General features: G+C 51.3%; 1 protein-coding gene across 1 annotated transcript in view; it reads right to left on the bottom strand.

Annotated features, from left to right (window-relative positions):
- The window catches only part of Itga11 (integrin subunit alpha 11), a 131,733-nt gene that overhangs the window by 9,966 nt on the left and 105,983 nt on the right, over window positions 1-15,784 (bottom strand). The window contains exons 18-26 of the mRNA XM_045160360.1: window positions 13,773-13,883; window positions 9,823-9,908; window positions 7,598-7,805; window positions 6,356-6,454; window positions 5,363-5,439; window positions 3,812-3,901; window positions 2,515-2,605; window positions 283-396; window positions 1-87 (exon numbers count right to left, since the gene is read on the bottom strand). Coding sequence (XP_045016295.1) covers window positions 1-87; window positions 283-396; window positions 2,515-2,605; window positions 3,812-3,901; window positions 5,363-5,439; window positions 6,356-6,454; window positions 7,598-7,805; window positions 9,823-9,908; window positions 13,773-13,883 — 963 coding nt within the window. The remainder of the gene's footprint in view (window positions 88-282; window positions 397-2,514; window positions 2,606-3,811; window positions 3,902-5,362; window positions 5,440-6,355; window positions 6,455-7,597; window positions 7,806-9,822; window positions 9,909-13,772; window positions 13,884-15,784) is intronic.

Consider the following 15,784-nt stretch of genomic DNA (forward strand, 5'->3'; position numbering starts at 1 on the left):
CAGCTGTGGGGCGCGACTCAAGTCTTCCTCAGTTGGCGTCGTTCGGTACTCGGTGCCGTTGCCCCAGATGTTACAGGAGGTGTTCACCTGCAAGGAAGGCAGCCACACCCATGCACACCCTGACAGCACCCCCCCCCGACCAGTTCCTGGGGTTACTCACTCCTTTTCTTCCTCTACCCAGTGCCCTGGGCTTGGCAGAAGGGAGTTGCATCTCAGCCTAGGGGATGTGTCTGTCCTTCTTTACTCCCCACCCAAGTTAGCCCCTGGGGCATGGCCACCTACCTGGTCCGTGAAGAAGTCCCGCAGCATCAACAGGCGATTGCCACCCCTGGTGGCGATGGGCACAGTGACCTTCATCATCACCCCATGGATAGGGAAGAAGCCCAGGTTCTGCACCTGTGGTCAGAGGGGAGTCAACATATGGGGCAGCATGTGAGGAAGGGAACACTGAGGCCCAAAGGGGGCCAGTGGCTCCAGGGACAGGCCTGTGCAAGCCCTGGGTGTTTGCACTGTGGAAACTTCAGAGTTGCGCATTGTGACTTGGATGCATGGAAGGCAGGGCGAGGGTGTTGATGAGAGATGGGGTCTGGGACACTGGGGTACCACAGAGGGGCACTGAACCTGGGGAGCAAGGGCTTCCCCCACCATTGAGTCCTCTTGGCTTGGGGATTCTGTGCAGGCCAGGAGTGGAGATGGTGACAGCTACAGAATATATATAAAATATGTATATGTGTATGTATATACATGATAAAACTTTATTTGAGAGAAAGAGAATGGAGATAGAGAAATAGGCATGAAGAGAGAGAGAGAGAATTGGCATGCCAGGGCCTCCAGCCACTGCAAACGAACTCCAGCTGCTTGCACCCCCTTATGCATCTGGCTAATGTGGGTCCTGAAGAATCGAGCCTGGGTCCTTTGGCTTTGCAAGTAAGCACCTTAACCGCTAAGCCATCTCTCCAGCCCTCTATCTGTATTATATTGTCACTTAACTGAGTGTCTGCTAGTCCACTGGGTAGGACGACAGTTCACGCCAGAGTAGCAGTGATTCCACAGGCCTTGGGATCAGAGAGGCTAGCAGGTAGCCCTGGACTGACCCCTGGATGGGCTGTGTGGCTTTGGGAGGGGCATGATACTTGGACAAGCCATGTGGGTCTCGGGGCATCTGCAGCCCTGTTTCTGGCTTTAGGGGAGGAGGATACATTTCTGGGGGAAGAGAGAGCCAGGCCCACTGTACCATAGACAGGTTTTGCCTAGTTCTCATTCTCTCTCCTTCCTTACTGCTAGAACCCAGACAAAGAGCCATACTTCCGGGCAAGTGTGAGGAATGGCCAGGGAGGTGCCTTAACCAGGAGGGGCACACATCTTCTCCGCCCTGGGGCCTGGAATGTGATGGCCGGAGCTGCCGTGATCTTGGACTGTGAGGAGAATCTGAAGTGAACCATCTCATGCTTGGCAGATAGTTGGGTTTCCCAGATGACCCTGGCAAGCTGATAGCTCTGGGCTTCCCTTGTGGGTGAAAGTAAACCCTGGTGTAAAGGGGTGTGATGGAGAGTGGAGTTGCAAAGGGGAAAGTTGGTGGGAAGGGGGAAGGGAGGGAATCACCATGGTTTATTTTCTATAATTATGGAAGTTGTCAATAAAAAATACATTACGTATATGTATGAAATAAAAAAGCTAAATATAAAAAAGAAAAACAAAAAAATGTGTGGTGTAAATTGTCACCACTCAATTGTTTATGTCTCTGTATTACATATAAAGGAGAAATGCATGACTGTTAGAAATGGAATCAAGTTGGCCATGGTGTCGCATGCCTTTAATCCTAGGACCCGGGGAGGCAGTGGTAAGAGGATTGCCATGAGTTCGAGGCCACCCTGAGACTACATAGTGAATTCCAGGTCAGCCTGGACTGGAGACAGGGCTTCTCCCTGAACCTCACTGATTCAGCCAGACTAGCTAAGCAGAGGACTTTAGGGATCCTCCTGTCCCTGCCTCCCAGTGCTGGGATTACAGGCAGGCATTACTATGCCTGCTTTGTATATTTTTCTTACTATTATTATTTTGTTATTTTTGAGGTAGGGTTTTGCTCTAGTCCAAGCTAACCTGGAATTCACTATGTACTCTCAGGGTGGCCTTGAACTCACAGTGATCCTCCTACCTCTGCCTCCCAGAGTGCTGGGATTAAAGGTGTGCATCACCATGCCTGGCTTTTATGTGGGTACTGGGGATCCCAACTCAGGTCCTCATTCTTGCTTTCCTTGTCAACTGAGCCATTTCCTCAGCCTCAAACCACTGCTTTTTATATTTAAAGGTGTTTAGACAGCCACATTTGTCTTCAGTATATCCCCTGGGGTCCTTCCTGGGTATCTTTCAGATGAGGAGGAGGCTCAGACAGGGGGAGTAACTTTCTACCAGCCACACAGTGTGCAGAATTGAGTCTAGACTCCAGGCTCTGCCTGTGATCCTGGACTCTTCCTAATCCTGCCCTTTACTCACCTGGATGCCCTCAAGCCATACCTTGAAAACACAGTTGAAGGGAGGCCCCATGCCATCATATCTGTCCAGGGAGCTGTTGGCCTTGACTTCGTAGTGGCTCAGGCTGCTGCTCCTGCAGAGGCAGGGGACAGAGCCGTGTGGGTGGAGTCAGTGTTGGCCCAGGACATAGACAGGTGCCTATCACCTGGGACCATGAAGCCAGGTGCCCTCTGTGGCTGCTGGGGGACACTGTGTCCTGAAGTACTCTGATGACCCCTCATCTGCCCATATGGGTGTGGGTCAGCATGAGTTTGAGAGGTGACCTCCCACACTCTGTTTCTGTCATGTCCTTCTTTGTCATTGAAGGGAGGGGACTACCCAGAGGCCCAGGGCTTACTTCCTGGCTGACTGGGAATATTGCTGGTGTGGTGTGGACTGGATTGGATTTGTTTTTTGTTTGGTGGTTTTCTTTTCTTTTCTTTCTTTCTTTCTTTTTTTTTTTCCCCCCTTTTTCTAGGTAGGGTTTCACACTAGCCCACACTGACCTGGACTTTACTACATAGTCTCAGGATGGTCTTGAACTCATGGCCATCCTCCTACCTCTGCCTCCTGAGTGCTGGGATTAAAGGTGTGCGCCGCCACACCCGGCTTGGATTTTTTTTTTTTTTTTTTTCCCAAGGTAGGGTCTCATCTAGCCCAGGCTGACCTGGAATTCACTATGTAGTCTCAGGTTGACCTTGAACTCATGGCCATCCTCCTACCTCTGCCTCCTGAGTGCTGGGATTAAAGGCGTGCGCCACCACGCCCAGCTTGAATTTACTTTTGTTAATTAACTTCTGAGAGGGCTCTCCTTATATAGCCTAGGTAGGACTCGGACTTTCTAGGTGGCCGAGGACGACCTTGAAGTTCTCACCTTCCTGCCTAGGGCTGAGATTAGAGGCATGCGCCACTTTGCCCAGTTTATGCCGAGCTGGGGAGTCACACCTAGTGCCTCCTACGTGCTGGACAGACACTCAATCAGCAAGCAGCTTCATTCCCAGCACCAGGTTAGCTTTTAAGAGTCCACGCCCTTTTCCATTCTACCCCACCCACTTCTCTGTTGCCAAGCCCCTGTCCCACCCCAATTTTGTCTCCACTGGCTGTTTGGGGAGGGCCATACCAGGCCTGAGTCTCCTTCCGCGAGTCTGATGCCCTGACCAGCACGGATACAGGCTGCCCTGGTCTCCATCCAGGACGCACCGGTCCCATTCCATACTCCCTCAAGTGCTGGGTCTGGGTGCCACCTCAGCTACCCCTCAGGCCTCCCTTTCCTTCCTCCCAGGGTGCAGAGGCAGCCCACCTGGTGAAGAGGACGTCGGCCTCGTACTTGAGGTGGAAGCGCAGGAGGGCCGTATTGTCCTCCTTGGTGCTGTCCTGCTCGTCGCTGTCACTGTCAGGAGAGTCGGGGAGGGTCAGTCAGGGCGGGCGCTGTACCTCCTGCAGAAGCTCCGCCAGCCGCCTGCCAGCCTGCTGCAGCCGGAGAGACTCTGGATCCCGGAGAGGGGACGTGCTGACACACTCCAGCTGCCCAGGCCTGAATCAGAGCAGCCAGGGAAGCCGAGGGCTGTCCTAGACAGAATGGCCCAGCCCGGACGTGGCTGGTGCCATTAAGACACCTTAAAATTTTTCCTAATGTGGGCTGGAGAGACGGCTTAGCAGTTAAGCGCTTGCCTGTGAAACCTAAGGACCCTGGTTCGAGGCTCAATTCCCCAGGACCCACGTTAGCCAGATGTACAAGGTGGTGCATGTGTTTGGAGTTTGTTTGCAGAGGCTGGATGCCCTGGTGTGCCCATTCTCTCTCTCCCTCTCTCTCTAAGTGCCTCTTTCTCTCTCTGTCACTCTCAAATAAATAAATAAAAATAAACCAAAAAAACTTCCTAATCTATCAAATGAGAATTTTCCCAACATGTGGGATTTTTTTTTTTTTTTTTTTTGGAGGTAGGGTCTCTCTCTAGCCCAGGCTGACCTGGAATTCACTGTGTAGTCTCAGGGTGGCTCTGAACTCACAGTGATCCTCCTACCTCTGCCTCCTGAATGCTGGGATTAAAGGTGTGCTGACACGCCCAGCTGGAAATTTTGAATGCCTAGACTGCAGTGTGGGTCTGCAGCCCGTCTGTGACACTCTTCCAGGCTGTGCGTATCTGCGCACGCTGGGGAGTTCACCTCTCAGCTGAGGGCCATACAGGTGTTGTGAGGAGACAGATGCCACATTGGGTGAGTTCTGTAGGAAGGGAAAGTGTCGAGGCCTGAGGGACAGACAGGAGACCCATATGGAGTAAGAAAAGTTCTCTTAGAAATGGAAACATGGGGGCTGGAGAGATGGCCTACTGGTTAAGGTGCTTGCCTGCAAAGCCAAGGGAGCTAGGTTCAATTCCCCAGAACCCACATGAGCCAGATGCACAAAGTGGCGCATGTGTCTGGATGCCCTGACACACCCATTCTCTTTCCTCCCGTCTCTGCCTCGCTCTCTCTCTCAAATAAATAAATAAAAATAATAAAAATATTATTTTTTTAAAAAACAAATGGAAGCATGCCCAAGGAGAGTGTGTAGATGGAATAAAAAGGAGAAAGTGAAGCCAGGCCTGGTAGCACAAGGCTTTAATGCCAGCACTTGGGAGGCAGAGGTAGGAGGATTTCTGTGAGTTCGATGCCAACCTGAGACTACGTAGCGAATTCAAGGTCAGCGGAAAGTGGTGGCGACAGGACAGGTGGCCGGCTGGCCCATGCTTGCCCCTGACACTTCAGTTGGAGCAGGAGGCAGGCTTGTGTGCTGGGGAAGTGGGTTCAGCGCACGGTGGGGGCAGAGCTGCTTTGGGGGGGTGCGGGGGAGTGCGGGCAGCGAGATTCTGACCTGCTGGAGCGGAGCTGGATCTGCAGGTGATGCAGGAAGATGGACTTGCTGAACTCGAAGTCTAGACGGAAGGACACCTGTGGGGGAAGTGGACCTGAGCTGGGTGCTGGAGGTCTACCCTGTCCGGCCTGATCCAGCTCCACAGCTCCCTGCCTGCCTAAAAGCCCCTCTGCCCACACCCACCCCCAACCTGCTAGGCTGGGAATGGTTGAGGGAGGAGGAATTAGGCCGAAGGGCAGAGCTGAAGTCTACCAAGGGGCATAGCCAGATGGCAGCTCAACCTGGAATTCACTCTGTAGTCTCAGACTGGCTTTGAACTCACAGCGATCCTCCTACCTATGCCTCCCAAGTGCTGGGATTAAAAGCACGCACCACCATGTCCTGTCTTTTGTATTTATTTATTTATTTATTTTGAGGCGTAGGGTCTCATATGGCCCAGGCTGGTCTTGAACTCCCTATGGAGCTGAGGATGACCTTAGATTCCTAAGTCTTCAGCCTCCAACCTCCCGAGTGCTGGGATTACAGGCACGTATGCACCACCATGCCTGGTGGATGTGCCGCTGGGGATTAATAAACTAGACAAGCGCTCTACCAACTGAACGACATGGCCAGACTGCCTCCCTCCTTTGTTTCTATTTTATTTATTTAACTTTTCTTGTTGTTGTTATTGTTTTGAGGCTGGTGTTTCACTTTCGCCCATTGTGACCTGGAATTCACTATGCAGTCTCAGCGTGGCCTTGAACTCACAGCAACCTTCCTACCTCTGCCTCCCGAGTGCTGGGATTCAAGGCGTGCCCCACCATGGCTGGCCGCTCCTTTGTCAAAAGCCAGCCAGATGGCAGCCAGGGCATCTAAGCCTCCTTGGGAGTTCCAGGGAGGCCTTAGTGACAGAAAAGGATAAGGCCAGTGTCTCTACCCCTTCCACGAGCCTCTGCTGGGTTCCTGGTCTCCAGGTCCCAGTTCCTGCCCCTCCCTGCTGGTCCCAGCCTTCACCTTGGCCTTGGCCTTGAAGAAGGGGTAGCTGACGTTGCAGATTTTCTTGTGCAGCTTCCTCTCCTCGTTCACGCACTCGATGCTGCTGTCAGAGTCATCCTGGGGTGGGCAAGGCAGTGAGGAGAGAGGCCGAGCCCCGGGGCTGGAGCTGTCCTCACGGTAGCCAGCTCTCCACCTCCACCCACAGTCCACCCTGCCGTGGAACCACAGAGGTCCCCAGAGGGAGGCCAGGCATGTGATTGGCTCGTGCCCCTGGGGCATGAAGTAATTCAGGGGATAGTGTTGCTCAGTAGCTCGGTGGAAAGGTGGGCATGTGCTCAGGCCCCCTATAGCTGTGGACACTGAGGTCTGATCCTCCGCAGACTACAGAGCACCGTGGAGTTAGGAGAGCGCTCCACAGCCCCTCTGCAACCCGCCTCCTCATTCTCCGAGGCCCTCTATGGCTTTCTTCTGGAAAGGTGCTCACCGCCCCATGCAATGATGTCCTCTGGTCTCCAGTGACTTCGTGACATGCCAAGAGGGTGCTGGGCATTTTATTAAAATTTTTTTGGGGCTGGAGAGATGGCTTAGCGGTTAAGTGCTTGCCTGTGAAGCCTAAGGACACCAGTTCAAGGCTCAATTCCCCAGGACCCACATTAGCCAGATGCACAAGGGGGCACACGCGTCTGGAGTTTGCAGTGGCCAGAGGCCCTGGCGCGCCCACTTTCCTCTCTCTCTCTCTGCCTGTCGCTCTCAAATATATAAATAAAAATAAACCAAAAAATTAAAATTTTTTTGTATCTTATTTTATTTATCTACTTTATTTGAGAGAGACAGAGCGGCAGGTGAGAGGGAGTCAGAAAGAGACAGACAGACAGACAGACAGACAGACAGATAGATAGATAAATAGATAGATAGATAGATATCCTCCTACCTCTGCCTCCCAAGCTCTGGGATTAAAGGTGGGTGCCAGCACACCTGGCTCTATTTTATTTTATTTTGATGAAGGATATATATATTCTTTTTTTCTTTTTCTAGGCAGGGTTTTGCTGTAGCCCAGGCTGACCTAGAATTCACTATGACGTCTCAGGGTGGCCTCGAACTCATGGTGATCCTCCTACTTCTGCCTCCCAAGTGCTGGTATTAAAGGTGTGCACCACCATGCCTGGCTTATTTTATTTTATCATATCATTTTATTTTAGCTATATTTCCTTGTCCTCTTTGCCCATGACTTTGGCTCCCAGCATCTGGCCAAGCTCTTACCTTCTGGATCAGGCTGGCAAACTGCAAGTTTTCCGACTGTGAGATGTTTAAGACGGTGCCATAGGCATTCTCGCCCCTGTTCTCCAGCGTGGCCTCCACTGCCACCCGGCGGCGTGTGCTCTCTATGATGAAAATGGTGGTGTCAAAGGACCGCGTGTATGTGGCGCAGTCCTGGGCAGACTTCCTCAGCACACGCTGGCAGTACTCCCTGTGGGAAGACAGCATCAGCATCATCCTAGACATCCTTCACCAGATGGATGGATGAAGGATATCTGTATATAATATTTATGCGTAATATATATTATGTTTATGTATTATATATGTATATATAAATATATGTATTTATTATATGTCATATATATATATTTTTTCACCAGATGGATGGATGAAGGATATCTGTATATAATATTTATACGTAATATATATTATGTTTATATATTATATATGTATATACAAATATATGTATTTATTATATAATCATATATATGAATATATATATATGTATATGTATATGTATTGTTTTTCTTTTTCTAGGCAGGGTCTCGCTCTAGCCCAGGCTGACCTAGAATTCACTATGTAGTTTCAAGCTGGCTTCGCACTCACAGTGATCCTCCTACCTCTGTCTCCCAAGTGCTGGGATTAAAAGTGTGCACCACAACCCCAGTGTGGTCAGTGTTTTGACAGGCATATTTTCTATCAAATCATCTTGTTGGATTAAAAAGTTGAACACAGGATGGAGAGATGGCTTAGCGGTTAAGGCACTTGCCTGCGAAGCCTAAGGACCCTGGCTCGATTCTCTAGGTCTCATGTTAGCCAGATGCACAAGAAGGCGCATGTGTCTGGAGTTCGTCTACAGTGGTTAGAGACCCTAGCGCGCCCATTCTCTCTCTCTATGTCTCCCCACCTGTCTCTAATAAATAAATAAATAAGATTTATTTATTATTTATCTCTCCAGCCTTATGTTCAACTTTAAAAAAATTATTTATGGGCTGGAGGAATGGCTTAGTGGTTAAGGCATTTGCTTATGGGCTGGAGGAATGGCTTAGTGGTTAAGGCATTTGCCTGCAAAATCTAAAGGTACAGGTTCAATTCCCCAGGACCCACATAAGCCAGATCCACAAGGTGGAGCATGCACCTGGAGTTCGTTAGCTGGGAGCCCTGGCACACCCAGTCTATCTATCTCTTTTTCTTTTTCAAATAAATTATATGAATAAATAAGTAAGTAAATAAAATAAAGTTGAGCACAAATCACTGCAAAATTTATTATATAAATATAAAATGTGGTCATCCTTAGCACCTTTCTATCATTGAGCCAGTGGATTTTAGGGATCCCCTAGTCTGGGGTTCTGAGGACCAGTACTCAGAACTCCAGGTCGCCTGTTTTCACTTTTAATCTCCATTCAAAACAAAGATGAGGGATTGGATCAGATTAGCAGCATGTATATGTATGTGTTGTGTGTGCATGCATGGATATATCCATGCGTGTATGTGTATGTGTGTGAGTGCCAGGGTTTGTGCGTGTGTGGAGGCCAGAAGTTGACACCAGGCGTCTTCTTTAGTCATTCTCCACCTTATTTTCCTTAAATTTTTTTTTTTTTTAATTTATGAGAGAGGGAGAGAGAACTGGCGTTCCAGGCCTCCAACCACTGCAATCGGACTCCAGATGCATGTGGCACCTGTGTGCATGTGTGACCTTGCGTGCTTCTGTCACCTCGTACAATTGGCTTACGTGGGACTTGGAGAGTCAAACGTGGGTCCTTAGGTTTCGCAGGCAAGCGCCTTAACCGCTAAGCCATCTCTCCAGCCCCTCTACATTATTTTTTGAGAGTCGCATGCTGAACCTAGAGTTTACCCATTCAGCTAGACTAGCCAGCCAGGGAGCCCCAGGGAGCCTCCTGTCTCGGCCTCCCCAGAGCTGGGATTATAGGCAAATACCGCCACACTATGCTTTCATGTGAGTACTGGGGATCTGAACTTAGGTCCTCGTACTGGCATGGTAAGTGTCTTACCCACCCAGCCATCTCCCCAGTGCCTAGTGGCATTTGTTTTAAAAGACCCGAGAAGGCACCTGCCCGAGGCCACATGGGATTTAGAACAAAGCCTGGGCTCCAGTTTGCGCTCTGAGTTCAGTGTCTGAGCTCTGCTGTCAAGGAGGAAGGCAGGTAGGGAACAACCCAGGCCCCCACTTGACCCCGGGGCCAGTATCTGGCAAGGGGCCAACTCACATCGCCGTGGGCAGATCACTCCGGGCATCCAACACGAGGTCAGGGACACAGTGCTCATCCTCATTACAGCCATTCCAGAAGGGCACCTGCAGGGACAGCCAGAGTGGGTAGCTGGCCAGGTGACCATAAACTCCAGTGCTTGAACCCGGAGCACCCAGGTTCTGTCTCTACACCCTGGATGGAGCTCTGCCTGCCCTCTCCTCTCCAGGCCTCTCCCTGCTAAGTTTCTTGGTTTTTTTTTTTGTTTTTTTTTCCCTGAGGTAGGGTCTCACTCTAGCCCAGCCTGGCATGGAACTCACTCTGTAGTCTCAGGCTGGCCTTGAACTCATGGTGATCCTCCTACCTCTGCCTCCCGGGTGCTGGGATTCAAGGTGTGCGCCACCAGTACTCTTGCTTCCGCTACGGTCTCTCATCTCTAAGGCACAGCCCAAAGTTCTGCCCCTCCTGGTCTTAGCCAGGCTGGCACCACAGGGACCCCTCACCCAGGATCACAGTGCTGCTGAACAGTAACGGGGCGTCTACTGTTTCCAAGGCAAGGGGCTTGGTCTTGGGTACATAGGACCAGGAAGACACAGCACTTGTCTCTGCTCCCGAGGACGGCTGACATATGAACAAGTATCTAGAGTGTGAAATGTGAAAAACACCCATAAAAGTAGAAAGAAAGCCGGGTGTGGTGGCGCACGCCTTGAATCCCAGCACTCGGGAAGCAGAGGTAGGAGGATTGCTGAGAGTTTGAGCCCACCCTGAGACTACAGAGTGAATTTCAGGTCAGCCTGGACTAGAGTGAGACCCTACCTCAAAAAACCGAAAAAAAAAAAAAATAGTAGAAACAAGAGGACTCCAAAAGGCAGAGGGTGTCAGGTGTATGCACTCATAACCCCAGAGCTGGGGGTGGAGACAGGCCCCTTGGGAGTTGTTGGCTAGTTAGCATAACGAAGTAGGTAATCTCTGGGTTCAGGTCTCCCCCAGAAAAAAATGGTGGAGGCTGATTGAGGAAGACACCTGACATCAACCTTCTGGCCTTCACACATATGTACACGCTTGTGTGTATGCACCCTCACACACATATGAACATACGTTCACACCACACATACACAAGCAAAAATAAATAAATAAATAAAAGGCAGAGTGGCTTCAAGGAAGTGGCAGTGGGTCAGAATTCTGAAAAATGACCAAGTGGGCTGGAGAGATGGCTTAGCAGTTAAGGCGTTTGCCTGCAAAGCCTAAAGACCCAGGTTCAATTCCCCAGTTCCCACATAAGCCAGATGCCCAAGACAACCAGATGGAATCCTCACACTAGAAGCAGTGGGGGCTCCTGTCAGTTGCAGGGCATGACTCCCTCCTCCTGTTGAGTCATCAGGGTTGCGCAATATCATTTCCTACACTCACCCACTTTTTCTACCTCCTGACTTTTTTTTTAATTGTTTTTTTAAAAATTTATTTATTTGAGAGTGACAGACACAGAGAGAAAGACAGATAGAGGGAGAGAGAGAGAATAGGCGCGCCAGGGCTTCCAGCCTCTGCAAATGAACTCCAGACGCGTGCGCCCCCTTGTGCATCTGGCTAACGTGGGACCTGGGGAACTGAGCCTTGAACCGGGGTCCTTAGGCTTCACAGGCAAGCGCTTAACCGCTAAGCCATCTCTCCAGCCCCTGACTTTTGCATAGGTTCACCATTAAGCTGAATCCTCCCCCCCCCCCCGTCCCCCGAACAATCCAGTCACTGGGGAGGCAGAAGTAGGCGGATCACAGTGAGTTTGAGGCCACCCTGCAACTGCATAGTGAATTCTAGGTCAGCCTGGGCTAGAGCAAGACCCTATCCCAGAAATAAAAAGAAGGTGGCTGGCTGGGAGATGGAGAGATGGCTCAGTGGTTAAGGCACTGGCCTACAAAGCCAAAGAACGCAGGTTCGATTCCCCACTACCTACGTAAGCCAGATGCACAAGGTGGCACATACATCTGGAGTGTGTTTGCAGTGGCTAGAGGCCCTGGCGTGTCCATTCTCTCTCTCTCTCTCTCTTAACCCTACTTGGGGGGGGGGGAGAAAGAAAGAAAGTCCCTTTATCTTGCTTTCTCTCAGTCTCACAGCTTGAGGATCCTGCCACCTCTCCTGGATTTAAAACCAGTCATCCCCAGATCTGCAGCTCTGATTCCTGACTCTTCTTTTTTTTTTTTTTTTTTAAATTTTTTATTTATTTATTTGAGAGCGACAGACACAGAGAGAAAGACAGATAGCGGGAGAGAGACAGAATGGGCGCGCCAGGGCTTTCAAGCCTCTGCAAACGAACTCCAGACGCGTGCGCCCCCTTGTGCATCTGGCTAACGTGGGACCTGGGGAACCGAGCCTCGAACCGGGGTCCTTAGGCTTCACAGGCAAGCGCTTAACCGCTAAGCCATCTCTCCAGCCCTGATTCCTGACTCTTCTTTGAAGTCCAGCCCAAAGCGACCTCCTGTAGGAAGCGTCTTGCCCCATCATGGGAGCTGGCTCACAGAGCCCTGTGTGTCCACCTGGCTTGGAGGTCATCAGGGTCTCTGAGCAGGAGTGACCCCTGTTCGTCTGCACCGTGTGTGCGTCAATGCACTTGTAGAAGGAGCATCACACACACACGTGCGCACTCACTCATTGTTACGTGAGCCTCGTAATGACTGTGCTGGCCAAGTCTGTGGTTCGGCGCACCGGGCTTTTCCTTCCCCTGACAGCCCAGCAGCACACTACCGGAGAGAGGAGACAAGTGGGCGCAGGAGGACTTGGATGATGCGTGCACAGCGTAGGGAAGACGGGTGAGATGAGAGAAGAGAGGATGGTAAGTGGTACTTCTGGAGCTGGAGAGACGGCTTAGCAGTTAAGGCGCCTGCCTGCGAAGCCTAGGGACCCATATTCAACTTTCCAGGGTCCACGTGAGCCAGATGCCTAAGGTGATGCAAGTGCACAGGTTGGACATGCGCACAAGGTGATGGGTTGCGCCTGGTGTTCGATTGCAGTGGCTAAGGCTCTGGAGCACCAGTTCTCTCTCTCTGTCAATCTTATTAGAAAAAAAAGGTGGGAGGGATTGCTTCGTGGTTAAGACATTTGCCTGCAAAGGCAAAGGACTTAGGTTCGATTCTCCAGGACCCATGTTAGCCAGGGATTCATGCGCCTGGAGTTCTTTTGCAGTGGCTGAAGGCCCTGGTGTGCCCATTCTCTCTCTCTCTCTCTCTCTCTCTCTCCCTCCCTCTCTCTCTGTCAAATAAATAAATAAAATAAAATATAAAAGAAAAAGAAAAAAAAACAAACAAGAGGCACCTCTGTGGACCCTACAGTCCTTTCCCTGTGCTGGCGAATCCAACCAAAGACTGGAGAGCCTGACATTGGACCCAGTGGCTCGAGCTCAGTTCTAAAGACCAGGCGGGTTTCAAAGCTCAGGGTCCCAGCCCTTTGACCTTGCCTTTCTCCTGCCCATTCAGACAGACTGAGGAGGCTCTGCAGGCAGCTGAGGCTGCAGGGAGAACCCATAGTTAGGAACCAGAGAATCTGGGTATCCTTAGATCTGGGGGCTGGCTAGAAGACGTGGCCGAGGAGACACGGCCGAGACCAATAGCAAGGAGAAACTGTTCCTTTGCAACACTCAGGAGCAGGTGGGGAGAGTCTATCAGTGAGCCGGTCATCCAGGAAGCCTTCAGCAGGCCAGGCTCCAAGTGATCCCGAGCTCCAGGCCTTATCTGAAAACAGGACAGCTGGGATTTGGAGGTCCCTTTCCAGACTTCCGCATTTCCCCACAGCGCCCTCTCAAGGCTTCCCCGAGCCTGGGACATGAAACCTCCAGCAGAAAAAGCTCTGTCCTGCCTGAACTCTGCGGTGGGTCTTTGGGAACTGGGTGGGGAGGGCTCCTGCACACCAGCTGTCACCCTCTGGGTCAGGCCGGGGCTGTGTGGCATGTGGCAGAGCAGGAGGCTCTGCCCCCTGGCACTTACCGAGACTCTGAGGGTAGTGGGCCAGCCGTCGTCCAGCATGGGCCCGTGGTCGGGGTCTTCCAGGGAGTACTCAACGGAGAAGGCCACTGGCTTCACGTAGTCGGCAGTGTCCTGCATGGAGGAGAGGACAGGGGTCAGAGGAGACAGAGTGTTGGCTTCTGGGACAGGATCCCTGACGTGGGACTTCCATGTCACTGAAGCGGGAGGGCTGCGCCTCTGTCACCCTCAGGACAGGTCCCTGGGTACGAGTAAGAAGCGGGAGGCAGGGGAAAGGGCCTGTAGCCTACTTCTGCCAACCCAGCTTCTGGAAGTTTCACCAAGTTCCTGCTCGCCCTTCAAAGCCTTGTTCTCATCATCCATACACCTGGGAGTGTGTCCTCCCTCCAGATCTGTTAGGGACCCCTTTTCATGGGGCATTCAAACAACCTGACCTTTTCTGTTTGATTTGGATTTTTTTTTTCTTTTTCTTTTTCCTTTTGGCTTTTCAAGGTAGGGTTTCACTGTAGCCCAGCCTGGAATTCACTCTGTAGTCTCAGGCTGGTCTCGAACTCATAGCAGTCCTCCTACCTCTGCCTCCCGAGGGGGGGCTGGGATTCAAGGCGTGCACCACCACGCCCGGCTATTTTTATTTATTTATTTCAAAGAGAGCAAGAGCGAGAGTGAGAGCAAGAGAGAGAGAGAGAGAGAGAGAGAGAGAGAGAGAGAGAGAAGCAGAGAAAGGGAGAGAGAGAATGGGCACGCCAGGGCCTCCAACCACTGCAAACAAACTCTAGACACTATTCACTCCATTGTGGGTCTCCCTTCCCTTCCCAGCAAGGAATAAGCCACAAACTTCTTTTTACATTCTACCACTGCAGTAACAATGCTGGGTGAATGAATGAATGAACAGGCAAGGTGATTCTGGCAGTCCTCATTCTAGCTGACTAAGGTGTCCAGAGCTGCCTAAAACCATCTGGCCCCTAGAGCTGCGGTCAGGGCACTTGACATTTCTGAATGGAGACAAACGTCTCACGCTGGAGAGATGGCTTAGAGGTTAAGCCACTTGCCTGCAAAGCCAAAGGACCCAGGTTTGATTGCTCAGTACCCACGTAAGCCAGATGTACAAGGTGACTCATGCGTCTGGAGTTCTTTTCCAGTAGCTAGTGGCCCTGGCGTGCCCATTCTCGCTTTCTATGTGCCTCTTTCTATCAAATAATAAACAGATTAAAAAATTTAGATTAAAAAAAAAAAAAAACTCACCTCTACCTTATCTACCAGGCCATCCCCTGCAGGATCCCTCACAGAAGAGGAGAGGAACCCAGTGAGGGTCGGGGCCTCTCTGCTCTCCTTCTGTGGTCCTGTCTCACACCATTGCTCTGAGGGCCTAGGGGCAACTGTTGGGGGCTCCTCTCAAGCTAGTGGGCATGCTCAGATCCATGGCTCTGTTTTGGGGTTTCAGGCCAGCAGTCCCTTGCCTCTCCCCTGCCAGCCGTACCCGTCTTTGAAGAAGCGACCCCTCTTGCCCTCATCCTCTCTGATGGAGCCCTGCCTCCCCAGATTTCATTCCTGCTAGGGAACCATGGGTATCTGTGAGCTGGGGAGGCAGGGACTTAATGGGGGTACAGTGGGGTGATGGGTAGTGTGTCCACAAGGGCTTTTCTTTCTTTTTTAGTTTCCATGTGCGGCCGTGTATGCAGATGCATGCTTGTTCACGTGTGTGTGTGTGTGTGTGTGTGTGTGGAGGCTGGAAGTTGTGTTGGGTGTCTTCCTGTGTCACTCTCTACCTTACTTCTCACTTGGACCCAGAGCTTGATGATGACGTGGCTGGCATTACAGATAGGTGCGAGGGGTTAGAACTCGGGTCCTCAGCTTCTGCGGCAAGTGCTTTACTGGTTGAGCCATCTTCCCAGTGTGCCCCCCGCCCCACACCCCAGGTGCGTGAAGTTTCCTCCTCAGGGACACGAGGCAGCCAGTGTTGGGCCTTCTGTCCCGGTGGGCTTGCTGGAGTCTACTGTTGGCTCAGAACCGGCCTG

This window comes from Jaculus jaculus, chromosome 10 (assembly GCF_020740685.1).
Source record: "Jaculus jaculus isolate mJacJac1 chromosome 10, mJacJac1.mat.Y.cur, whole genome shotgun sequence".
Classification (NCBI taxonomy): domain Eukaryota; kingdom Metazoa; phylum Chordata; class Mammalia; order Rodentia; family Dipodidae; genus Jaculus; species Jaculus jaculus.